This window comes from Ambystoma mexicanum, chromosome 1p (assembly GCF_040938575.1).
Source record: "Ambystoma mexicanum isolate Mex_15411 chromosome 1p, UKY_AmexF1_1, whole genome shotgun sequence".
Classification (NCBI taxonomy): domain Eukaryota; kingdom Metazoa; phylum Chordata; class Amphibia; order Caudata; family Ambystomatidae; genus Ambystoma; species Ambystoma mexicanum.
The window spans coordinates 416,072,706-416,093,948 of NC_090921.1; the positions used below are offsets into that span (position 1 = coordinate 416,072,706).

General features: G+C 45.6%; 1 protein-coding gene across 9 annotated transcripts in view; it reads left to right on the top strand.

Moving 5' to 3' along the window:
• The window catches only part of MYO9B (myosin IXB), a 925,026-nt gene that overhangs the window by 897,826 nt on the left and 5,957 nt on the right, over positions 1-21,243 (top strand). For 5 of the 9 annotated variants that reach the window (XM_069649217.1, XM_069649218.1, XM_069649221.1 and 2 more), the window contains 4 exons: positions 8,257-8,380; positions 9,093-9,137; positions 20,565-20,698; positions 21,001-21,128. In XM_069649217.1, coding sequence (XP_069505318.1) covers positions 8,257-8,380; positions 9,093-9,137; positions 20,565-20,698; positions 21,001-21,128 — 431 coding nt within the window. Of the gene's footprint in view, positions 1-8,256; positions 8,381-9,092; positions 9,138-20,564; positions 20,699-21,000; positions 21,141-21,243 lie in introns of all 9 variants that reach the window. The other 4 variants (XM_069649223.1, XM_069649225.1, XM_069649219.1 and 1 more) reach the window with 2 other exon arrangements.

Below are 21,243 nucleotides of genomic sequence, written 5' to 3' on the forward strand. Positions count from 1 at the left end.
ACAGAAGAAATTAAGAGCTACTTCCTCAACAGTGATATAGGGGAACAACAGTGCAACATATTATGGGAAGCAGCCAATGCCACGTTTTGGGGCATACTGATAACAGAAGGAGCTTATAAGAACAAAACACGACTGTTAAACAACGCCTCCATGCTCAAATGTATTTATTTTGCAATTTATATAGCGCACCCAACCCGTAGCCCCCATAGAACAGGCCTTAGAAGAGATTAGGACGCTCCAAAAAGAACTGTATGATAAATGGCACACAAAAGCACTAAGTTAGCTCCGGTACCTAAAACAAAAGTTCTATGAGAAAGGGGACAAGGCTCATACGATGCTAGCCACACGACTAAGTGCCCACAGGGCAAATAGAGCAGTACCTAAAGTGAGAGATGGAAGGGAGAAGGTAATAACAGACTGTTACTCACCACTCCGAAGTAGGCCCAAGATGTGGATGAGTGACCTTGGAGATGATGGTTGTACAAGAATCGATATTCAGCCTTCGATCCCAGCTCCCCTGAGTACAAGACTCAGGCTTCCTCAAAGAGGGGCTCTTTTCTACAATGTACCTCTCCGCTGTTTCGATTGGGACAGACAGAGGTGTCAATTGAATAAAAGAGCGGGGAGAACACACACCGCCACAACCAATGCTGCAAAGGAATACAAAGATATTATACAGTGTTGAAAATAAACCAAGCAATCAGAACAGCAGTATAATACAGGAAAATACCTAGGTAAGTATTAGAGTGGAGCTTCCCCGGGGTGAATCTACAAAAATATGAATAAGCACAGTGAGTGGAAATAATTCTAAAGAGACTTCCTAAAGTATTGAACCAATGACAACTAACCTGAAATATGGGTATTTTGAGGATGGATAATAGTCCATGAAACAGAAGACAACGGTGATAGAAAACAACAAACAGGAATGTTAGTATAGGGAAATAAACCCGAGCGGCACGAGGGTCGCACTAGTGCCGGGTTGGTGCACTATCAGCAAAGCGTTTATATGCACTTGAAGACCAGTTCACAAGACAGTCGCTCAATGTCCCAGAATCCAACAAAAGGCAAAAATCCAATCAAGGCCGTGGAGAAATGACTACAAATAGCAGAGATGGAATTGCCAACTACAAATATGTACTTGAGCACACGCATCCAGATAAGGCGTAGAAGAGTTCCGGATGGTTGATAGCAAGTCACCTGCGAGGAGGGCAAAGTCGTTCCGCGTCTAGTAGCAGCTAGCTGGGATGAGGTACCGCAAGAGACAGCAGGAAGAATAATCCAATAACGTTCCGGGTCAAAAGCCAGGCGAGCACGACGGGAATAAAGGAGGAGGCAAGCCAATCCAGAAGCCAGGCAAGGGTCAGAACCAGGAAAGCAGATTAGGAATTTGTGCGGAGGAAACACGAAGGAATATACGGACGTAACCGCTGTATCTTGTAACCCTAATTAGCAGCAACAAGTCCCTTGAAAGACGGTGGTTTTAAAGCCGTATGGGGGCGTGTCTTGCCGTACGTCTTCCACGTACAGGACGTGTCAGCTGACGTGGGCTCTGTCGTAGTTTGTACAGGCACAATGGCTACCTGTATGTGCTCCACAGAGGAGCTTGTAAAGGAGTCGTATTCTGCAAGGAAGCCAGAAGTGTAACACAGACCCAGGTGAGGTAACCAAGCGCTTTTCCCAATTCTACACCAGCTTATACCATACGGAAGAATCAGGCACCGAAGAGGAGGTGGCCTCATATTTCGAAAATATTCCTGCAACCCAGATCATAAAAGAGAACCATACACTGCTAGGCCTCCCAATAATGATTGAAGAAATACAAAGTGCCATTCCCAACCTGAAAGCGGGGTCAGCACCAGTGCAAGATGGGTTCACACACCAGTTTTCTACAAAGCTTATAGCAATGTACTAGCCCCATTTTTTAATGAAACTTTTCAATGATATTTTGAAATCTGGCCAGGCCCCAGCTTCATTCACACAGTCAAGAACCATAGTAATACCAAAGGAAGGCACTGATTGCGCTTCGTACAGTCCCATATCGTTGATAAACGTTGATGCCAAGATATACATCAGCGTTTTGGGAAACCGTCTCATGGCTTCCATTGGTGACTTAGACGATTGCCCCACTCTGCTATCTATTGATGCAGAAAAGGCATTCGATAGAGTTGGATGGCCCTTCTTGAGAGCAGTGATGTGGTGGACAGGACTGAGCCAACAACCGTGGTAAACGGTATTGCATCAGAGACTTTTTGTTTAACTCTGGTCACGCAACAGGGTTGCCCCTTGTCACCTCTCGTTTGCCCTGGTTTTATAACCACTGGCGCAATCCATCCGAGCAAATGCCCATATAAAAGGACTCTTCAAGTCTGGACGTGAATACAAGCTTGCATGTTCGCCGATTATATTTTGGTATATTGAACCCAACTATCAGAATCTATCCTGGCCCTTTTCACCTCCCTAGTAGAGTATGGGGCATTAACAGGATTTCGTGCCAACTGGAATAAAATAGCACTTACCGTAAAACAGTCCTCAAGCCTCCTGGAAGGCCGGGTGGCGGATTGGGGGTTTCAATACGGACACAGAATCAAATACATAGTTATAGAGATCACCAAAGACCTAGCAGACCTATTTAGTGCCCACTATATATCTAGCTGGGAAACAATTAAAACAGATCTACAAGGTGGTCTAGGTTAACATTGTCTTGGGTGGCCAGGTTTACATCTATTAAAATGAATATTCTCCCGAGATTACGGTTTCTCTATCAGTCACTCCCAGTAGTAATCCCAGAATCATTTCATGCGGAAGTCAAGCGTTCCTTACTCAAGTTTCTGTGGGCAGGAAAAAGCCCCAGGGTAGCTTATACAACTTTAGTGAGGCCCAGAGATGAGGGGGAATGGGTTACCCGGATTTGTAGGAATATTATAGAGCATCCCCATTTCTAGTCCTCATAGACCACTTGTGGGTCAGTACAGAAAAATAAGTGGACAGTCTTGAAAATGGGGTGTTTTCCCCATAACCCTCAGTGAATGGCTATGGGTTCCCATCAGTTCCATGCCACAGAGAATCCATGAGCACCCAGTGCTAGAAGTGCTATGTTCACTTTGGCGTCCCATCGCAAAAAATGCGGGGAGCGATGTCGTGGCCATCTCCACTAAGCTGCATATGGGCACCCCCCATAAAAGACCTGTTGATTGACCCAAACCGCTACCAGCCCCAATATGAGAAAGGGTTGGTGAGAACAGGGCAGATGTGGAAGGAAGGCGTCTTTGTGAAAAAACAGGGGTTCGGAGCTGCTCAACAAGGCCTTATAATCTCACCATGGTGTTACCTACAACTAAGGAGCATATTATTAGACCCAATGTGGGGTGTAACCCTCCGGAGGTCCCTCACCCTCCTAGAAGGTGTTCTAAGAAGCACCAGAGTTCCAAGGGCTTGGTAGCTAGACTGTACTCTTCTCAACAGAGGCCATTTACCAAATCCAAATACGCAAAGCAAAGGGGAAAGAGAGCTGGGCCTGCAAGATAGTGAAGACACATATACAGTTATATATAGGGTGGTTTTGTCCACCTCAATATCTATGCACTACAAGATGCACAATGGGAGATTGTTGATGAGATGGCAGCTAACCGTGCAAAGGTTAGCAAAAATATACCTGGGGTTCACGCTGTACTGTTGTAGGGTGTGTCCAGAGGTTAGCAACTACTGGCACCAGTGGTGGAGTTTCCAGAAAGCCCAGATATACTGGAAAGAGGTCCTAGAGGTCCTGGGCTGGATGCAGGCAATAGATGGGATACACAGAAGCTTTACCCACGTATTGGTATTGTTCGGAGTGGAAACAGATGCCGAAGGGATGCACACGGTGCCATCACATATGCCTAGAAACCTCATATTAGCGGCCAGAGTCTGTCTGACAATACGATGGAAGCAAACAAAGCTCCCCTCAGCTAACAAATGGTTAAACAAAGCATACGAAATATATCAGATGGAGAGCATTACAGCAGAATTACTAGAAACACACTCCAACATAGATACGGTTTTGCTTCCCTTTCTTGAATACTACACTGCTCACAAGGGTACGCAAGCACAAACATGTCATACCTCTAAAGCAAGGTGACCTGAAACAACACTAAATACTGTATACAATACTCCATTTTGTTAATACTTGGTCAAATGCAAATAGGAAAATAAGCATAATGTTTTGTAAACATTATAGATTGGTCAGGATGAAATAAAAGTGTAATGGGTTGAACAGTGGTCGGGGGTGAACGTATACTGTTAATCTCTTTGAATTCTCCTGTTGTCCGATATCAGGGGTGGGTGGTCGGAAGGAGGAAGGGGGCGGGGGGGAATAGAAAATTCTTTGCCTTCAGCTTGAGGAGTTGCAAATTAATCAGTCGGTTATAAGCAATCTTGTCAATGTTAATCTAAGAAATAGCATTTTTGATCATGTTGGTTTTTTAATAAGTTATGCTCTGCTGTACCGATATTACCTAACAAGACTGCAGTTGTATTCTGTATTTTTTTGCACCAATATCTTGAAGGTGAAAGTAATAAAATACTATTTTTTTTAAAACGTTGGTTTGTAACTGTAACTCTGAGAGTGCACAGTTACAAACGTTCTTACTCAATGTATGTGTCACTATTCTGAAAAGTATGTATATTAAGTTACTCATCTGTGAATTGGTTGTGCCTCTGACCCAAATGTGATGCTGTTGGTTTCACTATATTATTCCTGTTAGGATAATTGTAGGAGTGTCTACAACTGGGTTTTGCTTCCCCATCCTTGCTTTTAGCCTGTCCAGAATAAGTTTGCATTACGTTTTACCTACCTAAAATAACTTTGAGTCATTCATAAAGTGTAATACTGCGTTTTGCTTTCCCTGGTCTTTTTTAGACAGACACAAAAATAATGTTGGGTTTACACTTCCCTTTTAGTTGCTTATAGCTTCTGTAAAAAGTGTATAGGTTTTACTTACCTTGAGTATAACTGTGTTATCCTAAAATAAGTTGGAATTATTGCTTCCCTTAGTCTGTGAACTGAAAAGCAACTGTAAATGAATATTACACCCCAAGGTTCAACTCCCTTAGAGTAACTGTGTTATCCTGAATCAGAGTTCTAAGTTTATACGGATCTATGTGATCACTACGACCCCCAGAATTCTGATGGCTGAAAATGCGACTTTTCTTTTTACACCCCCTTTACACCACATATATATGCGGGGGGGACACCCCCACAAATCCGCTCCCATACTATTTTATCCCATAACACCCCAGATATATATATGTGGTGAAAGGAGGGTGGGGTCGGAAAAAGTCAGAATTTCAGGAGTCGGAATTCTGAGGGTGACATTTTGGGCCATTACCGGTCTATACTGTTCCTAGGATCTGTGTTTCACTGGATCATGGAAGTATATTGTCCAGTTGATATTACTATGCGATTTATTGCTGAGCGTCACAGTACATCTGATAGGGTCTACTACCTTGGTATTACTGAAAGTAATCTAAAAGTAACTATTGGTTTTTACTTCCCGAGAACTACTGTTAGGTGTTCAAAGCATGCAACCTAAGTTGGGTCTGTGCACCTTCAAGCAGTGTTGTGATTTTATAATTGTGGTTATATATAGTTAGTTTTCATTTCTCCCAAAATTTATCTGGGCCTAGTTGTATTTAAACCAATTATATTTACAATACATAGTGTTTCAGTGTTTCCTGGGACCATTTGTATTACAATTTCATTTGTAATGATTCTACAGCCCTCTCTCCCTCCTAAAATAAGCCTGGCTGCTCTGTCTACGCTACCATGAACTCAGGTTGTACAGCCTTCTACTAAAAGTGGAGTCTTGTACTGCCTCAGTTGAATGATTTTACTAAGCCCTTAGTTAGACTTCAGAAAAACTGTCCTAGCAGATGGTTATCACCCGTTCGATCTTCCTCGGTTCTTCAGTCCTGCACTCTGGTGAGGGGACTTGGATGAGTGGGATCATGCCTCTGGAGGCCCAACTGGAGCTCACCAGAGTTCTGGGCAGATTCGTCCACGCCAAGACGTTGCACTGCGAATGGGTCAGAGGTCTCCTGGTATTCACGGTTTGCAGACCTGGAAGGTCACAGCACCTTGGAGATGGCTCGATATGTAGTTCGTCTTGGGGCTGGTTGGTGCCACCAGGCAAAGGGAAGGAGTCCTCTTCTTCAGAGGTCCTTTGTCGATGAGAATACGGGGTCAGGACAGCAGTGGTCACTTCATGGTTACTGGAAGGGTCTGCAGGGGTCTCTGGTCATCTACAGCTTCGGCTCTTCTGTTCCAGTGGTCGACTTGCTTTCTACCTCAGGAACTTCACCATATATTCGGATGTCCCACTCATCTGCAAACTCTCAGCATTTTACAGAAAGGGGCGGGTGGCTGTACAATCAGGACAGCCAGCCCCCCAGTGGAAACTAGTTTCATGCAGGCACTCTCTAGCAGACAAAGGGCAGGAAAGTGTTAAGCACCTCCCCCTGCTTCCTGGCCTTGCCGACGCACACTGGAGCCTAGGTGGGGACACCCAAGGGTTCCCATCAAAGGCAAAACGCTCACACTGGCCTTCCCCTCCCAGAATGGTCGAAGATGGGCTACAAAAGGACAACCACACGAGAAATGATGCAAAAAGAAAGAAGCCACCATGGTGGAACATAGGTGCCCCTATTGTGCACAACAGAGACTGCGAATACAGCCTGCAGTATAAAATAGCACAATAGTTGGTAGAACACATCCACTGCCACCAGCCATAACTGTAGGGTTGTCACTGTGACTAGAAAATCACAGGAGCAGAGAGAAGGGGGATACTAGGTATCCCCTTGGCAGTCCACATGAGGTGGCGTGTACTAATCTATCATAAGAGAAAGTTTTAGGAACAGTCGTTTTTAAGGATAGTGAAAGAATCTCAAAGGAGAACTCAGAGGGTTCCCAGCGACACTGCACATGCAGGGTGCTGTGTGCTGCAAAAGTTAAACACAGATGCCTTTAAAGACATATGGAGGAAAGCTGACTCCATGGAAAAGGGTAAAACACAGAGAACAGAGTTCCAACAGTCAGAGTAAATAAGAATAAATGAGGGGATAAAGGCTCCCCTCATTCAGAATAGAAAGAAAAAGGCCCAGAAGTCCAGCAAAAAGTGCTGGGGGTGGTCTCACTAGGAGAGAGGGATTAAGCATAAAACTGATAATTCGCCCTAACAAGTAGCCACAAACCAGGTTCGGTGTGGCTAACATTGGCTCATGGTGTGTAATGGGGTCATGTCTGGTTAGTTACTGCTACTGATGTGTGTCTTGATAGATGTCTGGTGAGTGTATTTCTTTGTATGTGTGAGCAGCCAGGATTTCAACAATTCCAATTTTCATAGAAATTTGATGGAGCTGCTACTAGAGAGCCTTGCTTTTGATGATCAATAACTGTTTCCCAATGGGGCACTGTCAGGAGAGGGAATGATGCTGATCTAATGGATCAAGAGGAGAGGTAGTGATAATTGTCTAAGAGGTATTTGAGGATTGTTTCCATGTGAATCTTTGTGAAATGCAGAGTGCTTTGAGGAGGAATTCTGCAGTTGAAGGACAGCCATTCGGTAGTTGCAGCATTGGAGAAATTCAGTCTCTAGACTGGATATGGAGTAGTAGCCTAGCTGCAGTACTTGGCATGCTGTGAAACTGTGTAGAAAGAGGATTGCAAGTCAAGCATTTAGTATAGCTAAAATAGAAAAAGGTTAGTGTTTATGTCCCGCAGGGGCAATGCCAGGCAAAACGATTCTTCTTGGGATTCACAGTGGAGGAAACCAGTTCTCACTACTGTTGATTTTGTGGCATCATGTTAAGGCATGTGTTCCGTTGTGTACCTCCTGATTTTTAATGTCTGTGATTGTAGGAACGAGAAGAGAAGTTGTCCTAGTGCCATGTGAGGAATGATCAGGGGACTGGATGTTTATTCTGAGCACTGTTTCAGCTTCATCTTTGTGCATTTTCAACTGGTTGTTCCAGATTCTGAATTGTAGGGCAACTTTATTTTAATAATCAGCAAATGGCAGCACAAAAAAAAGTGAGGCTAGTCTATGAAGAAAACACAGCGCTAACAGGCTGTAAACGGGCACCCATTGAGGCAAGGGTTTTCTGCTCCCATTTTTAGTTCCTCTAGCTCATGGAGTATCTTGTAGTTCTCCCTGCTCCAGTCTTATTCCACCTACCCACTCGCACGAAAAAGGCTGACCATTGTTGTTGCCCCTTTCTCTTCAGGTGCATTGAGATGCTGATCAAGGAACAAATCCGGAAGTACAAGATTAGAGTGGATGAGATATCGCAGCTGGAGGCAGCAGAGACCATGGCCATCCGACGTCTGTCTCTCCTTAGACAGAACACAGTAAGTAATGAAAGCTACAACCTCCTAAGGAAGACCCTCACTGTAAAGCTTCCTATTAAAAATAAACAGGACTTTTCCCTGTTGTTGCAACCAGTGCATGCCCTTTCTTTAAAGAACTGAGTTTTTTAACTTTGGTATTTTAAAAAAATATGTTTCTCTAGTTTATCTCCTGCACTTCTCCCCAACCTCCAAGGGATTGCATTTGCTGAAGGGATATTTTCTGCTTATGATAAGGAGCTGCTACACTTGCCACATTGTGCACCAGAATGTTAAAACACGGTTTTCAATACAGCTCATCAAGACTGTGGCACCAAGTTAACTGTATTTTAAGCACCTCTCCTATATTAAGGGTGTATGTAAGTGTTCATCTCTAGTTAGTGAGCCCCACTACGATACCAAGTCAAGTGCTTCATGAAACCGTGAAATCCTCTTCACGTTTTATGTTAGAGAATGCCTTTGTGGTGGAACATTTAGCCAACTGGTTCTTCACACAATATATCCATTTGACAGGAAACTGGTCTCTGTGGTCTTTCAAGCCCATGTATTGCTTTTGTTCCTGAGTCACAAAACTATTAGGAACGGTCTCCAGCTCTCAAACGTTTGTGGTCCTTTGAACAGAGGTTCATGTTTGCAGATGTCCAACTGTGTGCGCGGTCAGTGGTCTTGTTTGATCCTGTTTTAGTGAAGTGAATTTTGGTTCTTGTCTCTCTAGCTCTGGCCTCTTCACCTCGGCTTCTCTTCTTTGGAGGGGATGCTGGTATGTACCTGACAATATAGATTACTCTTGCATGATCTCTCTCCATCACGTATCTGGACCATAAAAGCATGCAATTAATAGCCATATCACCAAAAGTGCATGTCATTAAAAGTGTATGCTCTGCATGCCATGTTGCACACAGAAAGCCTAAAGACATCTACTACATTTTCAGGTTATGAAACCATCCCTGGAAACATTTGGTAAACAGAGGTATAGATAACATGGACGTTGCACCAGTTAATTTACAAATGTTTTTTTAATGGCCTTTGAAGTGAAATGTTTCTGCACAATAACATGTGTTATTGTGCAGAAACATTTAAGGTGGATTTATAGCCTCAGGCCTGACACCCTAGTTATAGTGAACAGTGGGAACTCTGGGAGCTTAGCCAAACCAATCAAGGTAGCATGGAGAGTGGTCAAGGCTTCGTCTCAGGAGAGTTGAGGGGTCCACAATGAGTCAACATAATGAGCAATAAAATAATTGCTCTTATGGATCTAGAACTCCAGCTAAGCCAGCAGCTTTCGTTGTGGATTTCCTGCTCCACCAACACCCCACCCACAACAACACTCCAACCCTACAAGCACCAGAGCTAAGCCAGCAGCCTTCGCTGTGGCTACTCTCGCCTAACACTCACCGCGAAACCATGCCCACCAATCCACAAGAGACAATTACGAGATAAGGGCCATGGCTAGAACAAGCACATCACTAACTACTCACTGATCTGTCAACCCACAAAACTCACCCTGGGAAGCCCCGACCACTAGCAACCCCTCCACAACCCTAAGCCCTAGATGACTGTTAAATTACGATTACTTACTATACAAGTTGGCTTTAACCCATGGCCTTTCATGCCTAGGCCCCCTCCACCTACACAAATCGAGGGTAGCCCCCTCAGTTTGCTCGTTTCATATGGAGACCCCAGCACCACAAAACCGGGGCCGCCCGCCGGCCATAGAGGTTTCTCAATTTAGGCACAGCCTCTCCTGGCTTACCATATGACGAAACATACTGCAGGGGGACACCTGGGACTTGCTACTCAAGAATTCTCTTCTTAGCCCCCCTAATCAAAGTGCACTGTTAGTATAGGCTCTATTTTGTTTAGCCTTTTACTTAATTGCATTGTCAGGTATAGGCCTCCCTCCCAACATACAGGACTCTCGAATCTACAGTATGTATAGCTCGCACCACTAGCATGGACACAGGCCACAGGCACGGCCAAGCATCCATGTATGATAGAACATGCCTACGGCTAAGCACATCCGGCCTAGTGCACACATAGCCGTCCAGACTGAAACACCTCACATACCTCAACGCCTCTATCACTAGCACGCAGAGACCACCAACCAAAAGGAACTTGGTATAGCTGACGCACATAAACTCTCTAACCAATAGCATTCTATCTCTAACCCTCAACAGCACCCAAACCATGTGTCTGACATCTCTCAGGCTGCTTAGTCGGGCCTTGCCAGCCACCGAAGTCCTAGAACGGCAACATGCACACACGCATCTCCTAAACTAACCCCCCTAGAACTCTCTAACGACATAGACTACTATCACCAAGGGGCATTCAACCAAGGAAAAGCGCATTGAGGCCACACAAGTGGGGAAAGAGCGCTATATAAATAACAAAATACATTGCATTGCATTACAATTACACTTATACAGGTAAGTGCAACATTACTTATTATTGGCCAAAGAACACACTATGAAAATGACGTAGAACAGGAATGCTAACAATATAAAACATAAGTACAGTCACGGCAGAATAATCAATTCACCCCCACCATACCTGAAAGGGGAAGCCAAGTAATTAGAGATATCACTGTTCGACCTACGCCAACTTCAGAACCTTTTGCTTGGGCTTGTTAAATATTTTACCTTATCCCTAGGTGAGTGGGAATCTTTTTTCCCCTCTCACCTAGTCTTTTACTCTTTTTATAGGTGACCTTTTTATGTCCCTCCATAGAGTATGGTTGGATTTATAGTTTCCTATAACTTTTGGGCTTAGGCTGGGTTGCCCCTTTGGGCTCCCCTGTTAATTATCTTTCATGTTCTTGGGTGAACTACTGTTCCCAAGTGGGATGTTCACCCCATTTACATTTTGTATAAGTGAGCCTGCATACCCCACCTTATGTGGAGTGCTGGGGGAATATAATGTATCCGCTTTCTTACTTACCTGGTAATATTCTGTTACGTTTGCAAGTTTACATGAATGGCTGGTGGCAGTGGTTTTACCTTTATGACTTTTAGTCTTTATTACTCGCAGGCTGTTAATTCAGCCTCGGTAATGCACAGAAGGGCCGCCATTTTGTTAAAATGGTGGGCTCCTTTTTTCGTCTTTCCTTGTGTGCTTGCTGTTTCTGAGGTTTTCCCCTGCCTTTCTAGGCGGGAAAGACCTCAGTGGAAGTTTGGTCTTCGGGGATCCATTGGATTCTCCCGGGATCCATTGGATTTCCCGTCCAGGCTCCAGAGTGTCTGAGAAGGCAGGTACCGAGGGAGGAGTCTGAGGAGTCTAAAACTCTGCAGCCCTTTGTCTTTCACCTTGCCTGAAAGGAACCAACTTCCAGTGGGGAGCTGGCTGTCCTGACTGGACAGACAGGCCACCTCTTGCTATAAAATGCATGGAGAGAATGCAGAAGTTGTACTGTAGTTCCTGATAAAAACTCTGAACCTGGAAGCTGCGACAAGTCGACTAATGGAGCTAAAACCGAAGAGGAAGATGAAGAAACAGTGGCCTTAGCGATTTCCAGCGATCGGAGAGCCTGCTGTGTAACCAGAGCCCTGCTGTTACCCTTCCTTCCAAGCTATCTGGGGGGTCCCAAAAAGAATGACCCAGTACCAGAGCTGGCGAGACCCGCTAGACCTGCATTTTGGACCATCCCACGGCTTGCTGCAATACCATGAGATCTCGAGCCATTATGCGGTGCACGGCCTGGACAAGGGTGCCGGACCAGATTAGGGATGAGAATCCGACCAGTGATATTCAGTCTTCTCCTGGCTCCTGGAAACCAAAGAACCACATGCAGCCGTGAAGAAACTCTTGCCTGGAGTCTTCCCTGTTGATCCCTGCTGTAAATTCCCTTGCATTGTCCTGTCTTCAGTCTTTCCGACAAGGAATTCATTGACTGGGTTTTTGGCTGCAGAACCTGCAGACGTCCTGCTGCAAACTCTTCTTCTGTGCTGAGGTACTGTGTCGGCTGGGGTATTGCCTACCCTTAAGCCTTTTGTGATTCCTGTGAAGATTTGGGGGTGATTCATGTGATTGGGAGTCCTCTCATCCAGTTTGCCCAGGCCTAATGCTGGAATCCCTTTAGGTTGTCTTCTCTGAAGTCCTTGGACCCTAACTAACTCTAAAGTGAACTACTTCCTTGTTTTGAAGAGACTTCCTCAGGAACTCTGGCTTTTTCTGCAAACTGAAACCTATATGAACCTGCCTACAGCTGGCACCTAGGCCACTAGGGTCCCTCTTCTGCCGTTGAGAGAACTCATGCAATAAACTAGTGAAGGACTGAATAAGAAAAGGATTCTGTCTTGAAAAGTGTAACAAGTGTTAAAAAGTTACTTACTGGTGAACGAGTTAGTTTGGTAACTGTCCCTCTGAAATATGAGCAGTTACAAAAGTTCTTACTATCCTTTGAATGTGTTTTGCCATTCTGAAAAGTATAGATCTTATTCACCTGCGATTGGTACCCCCACTTCCTAAGTGATGTTGTTTGCTTCACCTATTCTCTTTAAAATATAAATGTATACATTCACCAACTGGTTTTTGACCTGCTGTGTAGCCGGTTTAGAATAGGTCTGCCTTGGGCTTTATCTACCTTGAATAGCTGTGTGCCATTCTGAATAAGTGTACTGTGGGTTTAGCTGGCCTTCGTCTGCCTGGAGCAATCCTAAAATAGTGTAAAGAGTTCTCGCTTACCTTAGTCTGTGTTCCTCAAATCTAAAAAACAACTGTAATAGTTTATTACACCATTAGGTCTTACTCTCCTAGTATAACTGAATGTTATCCTGAATGTAGTTGGGGGGGGGGGGGGAGAGGAGGCGAGCTGGGGGGGGGAAGCGATGGGGGGTGTGGTGTTTAATAACATTGGTTTGCCTTGTGCCATCCAAAAATAAGTTAGTTAATGCTTACCTCAATCTGTATTCCACTGATCTGAAAAGCCACTGTAATAGTTTATTACACCTTTAGGTCTTACACACCTGGTATAACTAAGCGTTATCCAGAATTTAGTTATAGGTCATACTGTTAAATGTATTTGTGTTCCACTATTCAGAAAAGTATCCTGGCAACAGGGTTGGTTTACTAAGTGATTCCTTAACTGAGTGTCACTGCATGACTGCCAGGGTCTACTACCATTGATAACTCCCCAAGAATAGCTGATTGCATTCTGAATGTGTTATAGGTTTACCTAACCTTCAACTGCTGACTGCTATCTTAACAAGGTACTACTATAGCTTATAGTCCAAGTCAAAACACGGAATGGCAATGCTTCTACCGCGCTAGCCCAAATTGGAGTTGGTCAGTCTACTGGATGGTCCAGGAACACTTCTGAAGACTCCAAATTGCAGGGCAACGGGAGGACCTCGAGAATGGTAGTTCCTACCACTCCAAAACAGTCAAAGCACCGACAAGTGTCTTCTAAGATCAGTTTCCAAACAGGGCGCCACCGGGACTGAGCAAAAGTTGGTCACCAGACCTTCTCAGGATCAGTCCAAGGGTCTTTCGATGTCTTCCCAACTATGCAAGATACTTGGCTCCTCTTCAGATCTCTGGGGAATGGCTGGAGGACTCCTTTTCCCATCCTAAAGTCCATTTGAGCACAGAAACTCAGCCCAACCAATGAAGATCTGCCCCTCACTCACGCCCGAGCAGAAGTCCGATCAGGAGCCACTGTTGGTGAAACTCATGCATACACTCCAGACATTCAGAAACCAGTATGTGGATTGGGACCAGCCCGTTCCAACCCACTTCCTAGCTTGCAACACACACATGGCCTTCACTAGACCATGGAAAGCACTGTTTCCCGGGCACATGTATTACTATAAAAGGACATTCCTGACCTGGCAAGGCAAGAAGATGGCTAAAGGATAAAATGGCCAAAGACCAAATGAAAAACCTTGTGGCACATTAGGGCACTAGCCACAGTTAGACAAATGTGAGAGAGCTATATAGAGATACAGTAAAAGTGGTAAAAATGTAACTGCTGCCACCAGCTTGTCTTTAGGCACATTTAAAAGTAACGAAAATCCTTTTGAGTGTAGTCTACGGTGATATAAAAGTACCCCCATTGCGCTGCATGGGAAGATGCATTGTGCAATATGAAAAAGTTAACCAAAATAGATGAAATGTAAAAAGAGAAACCTAGTTTCCCAGTACTAGCAGTCTGAAGGACTAGTCTGTTTCCCCTTAACAAGTGAACAAAATGCCAGTGAAGTGAAGCTGAAGACTTCACTGTAGACTTCACTGTAAAAAGTCAGGACTAGGTGTAAAACCAAAATATAGAAGTTCCGGGGGTCCATAAAATAAGTAGGAAATGTTGCTCCAAGAGAAGTCTTTTCTAACATGTTCCATCAAATAAAAGTATACATCACATCCTCTAATTCTGGAATGGTTATTTTAAAAGGCCTATGAGCAGCCCAGTGCTAGAGATTATCTCTTGATGACTCATTCTTAATAGGTAAATGAAATTGCACGAAATGTAGGGGTTCTGATCCGAGGAGATGTTGCAACTTGCTTGAACTGACATGTATATGATTAGCTCACTATGCTTGCTAGCCCAATAGTTAAAACTCACAGACCATTGCAATATTGCTGCCCTTATTCAATTCATCTCTGTGAAGGCCCCCCCGGCTATGGATTACTGCAAAACCCACTTCTGCCCCTTTCCAGTGCTTAGTTTGTTATGTTATGTTACTTGGCATTTATATAGCGCTCTGTATATCATTGGTATGACCTCAAAGTGCTGGAAGGTTGAACGCCTTCGGGAATCGCATTTCAGGTCAGTAGAGAGACAAGGTTTCCTAGCGTGCGTGGGTGCACCTGTTAGGTGGGCAGCTGATGTAATTGTCGGATGCTAGCTGCATCCTAGCGTTAGGTGTGGTGCTGAGGATATTAGTTGGATGTGTTTTCAGTCTGGTGGGTGGATATCTGGACTGGGTTTGGCTGCGTTAGGCCTGAGGGACGCTAATGTCAGCAGCTAGGCCAGAATGTTATGGGAAAGTTGCGTTTTATTAGGGTGATGAGGTATTCATGGGGTAGTGTTCGTATGTGAACAGCTAGGCCGAATTTATCAGGGTTATAGCTGTGTTCTAGTTGTGTGATGGTGTATAGTAGAGAGTAGGCGTAGTGATGTGATAAGGTATGATGGTTCATCTTTTAAGCGCCGTCATGTTATGTAAACTTGGTAAAGCGCACGTACACCCAAAGGCATCTTGGCGCTGGCTACAGCAGGAGGAATCAAAAACAGTACGGTAACAACACCAAGGAGAGAAAGACTTGGAACAGAGTAGTGTTAAGCAGCCGGCGAAAAGTGAAGTGGTCTTCAGTAGCACGAAGGGCCATAGGCAACTCATTCCAGGCTCTAGCAGCTGCCACCGAAAAGACACGGCCTCCCAAACGAGACAAACGGTAGCGGGGGGGGGGGTACTAACCAGGCACGTGAACAGGATGGCAGGGAACACATAGACATATTAACACACAGTGACAGTGGTTTGGTCTTACAGTGACAGGAGGGGGCATACAGATATATAGCAACAGCATGGGGACAGGAAAGCAGAGTACACAGTGACACATGGTGACGAGAGGGTTGGGGTAATACATTGGGATACATTGCGACACCATGGGAACAGGGAAGGCACAGCAACACTGTCAGATGGCACGGACACAGAGTGACAGGGGGCAGAGTTTACAGCGATAGGATGGTACATGGGGATATACTACAACCGCATGGGGACAAGAAAGCAGGGTACACTGACACATGCAAGGTGGGCACACACAGGGACCATCCATTCTATCGATGCAGCAATCTATTTCTTCAATTTCTTCATCCATTTATTCCATTTATCCATTATGTCAGTGCATCCATATGTTTTTCATTTCTTCATTCCATCCATTCCTTCATCCATCCGATGCCTTCCATCAATTCCATCACTTCCATTCTATCCATTCCGTCCATCAATTCCATATTCATACATTCCATTCATTCCGCATGTATCCATGCCATCTGTTCTATCCATTTATTCCACGTGTCCATCCATTTTATCCATTCCATCCATCCATTTTGTCCGTCCATTCCATCCATCCATCCATCCATCCTCTCCATCTAATTCCATTTCATCAATTCTTTCCTCCTGCCAGATGAAACGGGATGAGGAACATCCCTCTGGCTACGGCCGAGTGCCATAGGTCCGGCATCTCTTTGGAGAGCGCCGGGCATCTGGTGCCCCCCTGCTTCCTGATGTGGAACATTGTGGTGGTGGTGTCCGTGAAGACCCGCACCACCGTGCCCTTGAGGAACGGAAGGAAAGACTTGAGGGCCCAAAACACTGCCCGCAGCTCCAACACGTTGATGTGCAACGTCTTCTCCGGTAGCCACAGGCCTCTCACGTAAAGACTTCTGGTGTGAGCTCCCCATCCTTCCAGAGAGGCGTCCGTCGTGACCGTCTCCTGGTGTGGTGGGGTCTGGAAATCCGCACCTATGGACAGATGAGCGTGAACTCCCCACCACTTTATCGCTTGACAGAAACTCTAGTCAAGTGTGATCTTGTCTTCGAAGCTTCCCAACACTTGTATCCAACGGGCGTTGAGGTACTCCTGTAGTGGACGCATCCGTAGCCTGCACTGCCGAATGAGGTATATCCATGACGACATCATGCCGAGCAGAGACTTGATGGACCTCACCCTTGCGATCTTCAGGGCCAACAGCCTTTGTAACTTGCCCAAGATGGCCACTATCCTCTCCTCGGACGGAGTAGCCAGACACAACACTGTGTTGAGGCGAGATCCCAGAAACAGCGTGTCCTGCAATGGAGTCAAGCAGGACTTTGCATAGTTCACCGAGAACCCCAGATCCGCCAGGAGTCGGACGGTCCTTGCCGTGTGGTCGACGGCGATGTCCTTTGAGCTTGCTCGGATGAGCCAGTCGTCCAGGTAAGGGTATACGTGGATCCCTCGTAGACGCAGCTGCGCTGCCACCCGCGCCAGGCAATTGGTGAAAACTCTTGGCGCCGACTTCAATCCGAAAGGAAGGGCCTTGAACTGGTAATGTTGTCCTTGAACCACGAAGCGCAGAAACTTGCGATGTCCCTTGTGGATGGGTATGTGAAAGTATGCATCCTCCAAGTCCAGCGACGATAAGAAGTCCCCCTCTTCCAGTTGTCATAGTACGTGCTGAAGAGTCACCATCCAGAACTTTTGGGACTTGATGTACTTGTTCAGACGACGGAGGTCCAGGATGGGTCTCCATCCGCCAGTCTTTTTGACGAGGAAGTACTGATAGTCCACTCCAGAGCCTCGGAGCCTCTTTGGGGCGAGCTCTATAGCGCCCTTTTTTAGCATGGCCCGCACCTCCAGCAGCAGCTGAGGGACGTGGTTTTCCTGCCGGGCCACTGGTGGTATTTGGGGACACTTAGGTTGAAATACCAGGGTGTGTCCGTGGGCGACAGCGTCCAGCACCCAACGGTCGGTGGAGATGCTCTTCCAGTCACTGACAAAGTTTGCCAGCCGGCCTCCCACCATGGTGCACGGTGGGAGCACAATGCCACGGCCGGACGCCCACCTTCGGATTTGGCACGGCCCCTTTAGCTCTCCTGGGCCGAAGAGAGGGAGGGTGTTACTCACCACTCCGAAATAGGCCGAAGTTGCAGAGAAATGACCTTGGAGATGATGGTGGTACAAGAATCGATATTCAGCCTTCCATCCCAGCTCCCCTGAGTACAAGACTCAGGCTTCCTCAAAGAGGGACTCTTTTCCACAATGTACCTCTCTGCTGTTTCAGTTGGGACAGACAGAGGTGTCAATTGTATAAAAGAGCGGGGAGAACACACACCGCCAATACCAATGCTGCAAAGGAATACAAAGATATTAGACAGTGTTGAGGTTAATGCAAATGATTAGAACAGTTGAATTAAATGGCGAACTACCTAGATAGATATTGGAGTGGAACTTCCCCGGGTTGGATCTACAAGGAATAACACAAAATGAGTGGAAAGGGTCTAATTCAATCTCGGTCCAAACTATATATAGAATTGATAACAACTAACCTGAATAAGGATATATTGAGGAAAGGAATCCATGAAACAGATGACGACAGGAGAAAATAACAAACAGGGATGTTAGTATAGGGAGGTAGCCCCAGACGGCACGAGGGTCGCACTAGTGCCGGGTTGGTGCAGTTTCAGGAAAGCGTTTATATGCACTTAAGGAATCTCCCAGGAAAGTCACTCAATGTCCCAGAATCCAACAGAAGACAAATATCCAAACAAGTCGTGTAGATAAACAGTAGCAGAGATGGGGATAGTCAAAGTACCTGAGCACACATGTATCCCAAGTAGCTGTAGAAAAGATCCGGATCGAAGACAGCAATTTGGTTCCGAGTGCAGAAGCGGCAACCAGGAATGAAGTACCGCAAGAGACAGAAGGGAGCCGGATCCAGTAACGTTCCGAGTCAAATAACCAGACGAGCACGACAGGAATGAAGGAGGAGACGAGGCAATCCAGTAGTCGGGCAAAGGTCAAAACCAGGAGTTCAGATGAGGAATCGTGTAGGAAGACACGAAGAGGAAACGGACGAAACCGTGTGTAGCTTGTAACGCTAATTAGCAGCAACGAGCCCCTTGGAAGACGGTGGTTTTATAGTCGTAAGAGGGGCGTGTCTTGCCATACGTCTTCCACGTACAAGACGTGTCAGCTGACCCGGAGGCTGTCGATGTTTGTACAGACGCCATGGTAGCCTGTATCTGGTCCAAAGAGGAGCTTGTAAAGAAGTCGTACTCTGCAAGGAGGACCGCGGGGAAGCCTGAAGTGTAACAGAGGGTTGACGTTAGGACGAAGCACCTCCACTGAATCCTTTGGAAGAACCTTAGGCTTTTCCGTCTGAAGTCCGAAAGGACGGCCGTCTCTGAAGCCTGCCCAAGGCTCGAGTCGTCTCCGTGTCCACCAGAATGGCTTGAAGAGACTCATCCCCAGTCTTCTCAAACAAATTGTCCCCGTCAAATGGCATGTCCAACACCTTCAACTGAACATCCTGGCGAAAACGTGTGGCCCTCAGCCAGCCCTGCCAACGAAGGCATACGCCATTGCCCATTTGGAGGAACCCCGTTTCAGCGATGTCCGTGGCCACCGTGATGGTGTGATCCAATGCCACCTCTCCTTCCTCGCTTTATGCATGATAGAACCTCTGAAAGTGGTCATGTTCCAGGCTTTCAGCAGAGGCTTTGCTTGCATCTTCACGAATGACCAGTTGTATGCTCTTATCTGCCTCTGACCCCTTATTATTTTGTGTGCCTTGTATGAATGTGTCTCGACAGATAGTCCATAAGCGTTTGCATCCTCAGATTCCAGTGGCATTGAGAGGAGTTTGCAAGGAACACTTGGAGGTGGCAGCTTACACAACACCTCCTCCTCCTTTCACAGGCATGGGGGGGGGTGTAGTCTGCTGCCATCACCCTTGCTGCCAAAGACTGAGTGGGTAAAGAAATCCTTTGCAAAAGTTAGCTGTACACTCTCAGATGCCCGGCCCTTGGCCTTCTCCCTCTATAGCGATGTTAGCACGCCCCTTCTGGAGTGATCACTCGTCCATCCCATTGACACAACTAGAAGCATAAGGCTTCTTCCAAAGCCTGCTGGCTAGAAGAGTTTACTTTTGTCCATGCCTGTAATGTCTGTAATTGATGCCCTGAGATGTGCATCTGTGAACTTTAGGCTCCTTGAGGCAGGTTGGTGTAGGTGCTACAATCTAACTTAAACATTGTTTATTTTGGTGATTTAAGTGTGCTCGCAGGCGGAAACCGTTCTACTTATGGGCATTCTTCATTCTAGGCTTATTTTTCACACCACTTTTTCATAAAATAACAAAAAACATGTGCATTTTATGATGTTAACGTCGTTTTGCTTCAAAGGCCACCAAATGATGAGGCATATAACAAATCAGAGTAGGTACTTTCTACATCAGCTCATTGGTAGCAAGACAGTGCATTTTGCACATGAATGCCCCAATTCAGGATAGTTAAGTATGTAGCAGTCTTCAAGGAAACCCTTAAACTTAACAAAGGTTTTTTTTCACACATTAGGTGTGAGATGGTAACAATCAAAGATCCTCTTTCCATCAGACCTGCTTATTTCAACTAACCATACAGATACTGGCTGATGCCAGAAGAGAAAACAAAAATCACAAGTCTGATATCTCCTTGTGTGTCTACTTTTCCAGAGTCGGAGCCCCAAATCAAACGACAGTGGCATCCCAGCGTTAGGGTCCGTGCAGGAGGAGGAGCCATCGGAAGTGGAGGTGGATCGAGAATCCGAAATATTGATTGATAGGATACAGTCAATCAAGGAAGAAAAGTGAGTGTGTGGGCTGGACGAATCGTAGCTTTTCTCATGACCAATAGAACGTCCAGCAAAATTGCATGGGCAGTTGGGGCTCTTTGAAGCATCGCAAGCATTTTGATATGAAACGCCTAAGAACATTTCACCTAAGTCATTGGAAACTCTTCCTACTATATCCCTGATTTTAAAATGTTGTGGTGATCTTCGTGTCATTGAGCGGTGCCTATTGTATTGAGCGGTGCTTATTGTAGAGATGGTTTTGGCAAAGCCGCTTTTCCTGCAGTAGCTTAACAGATTTTGCTTGTTTTACCTCCCAGGGAAGATATAACATATCGTTTACCAGAGCTTGATCAACGAGGATCGGACGAAGAGAACCTGGACTCTGAGGCCTCCATCAGCACTGAAAGCTTGCTGGAAGACCGTACTGGACAGTTGGACAGGGAAGGTCAGTATTAAGGTAGTGTGTTCTTTTTTTTTTACCTTTCATAATATCCGCACACATTTTAAGATGTTAATGTTTTCAATGTATGTTGCAAGAGTTCTCAAATGGGTTTCTTTTT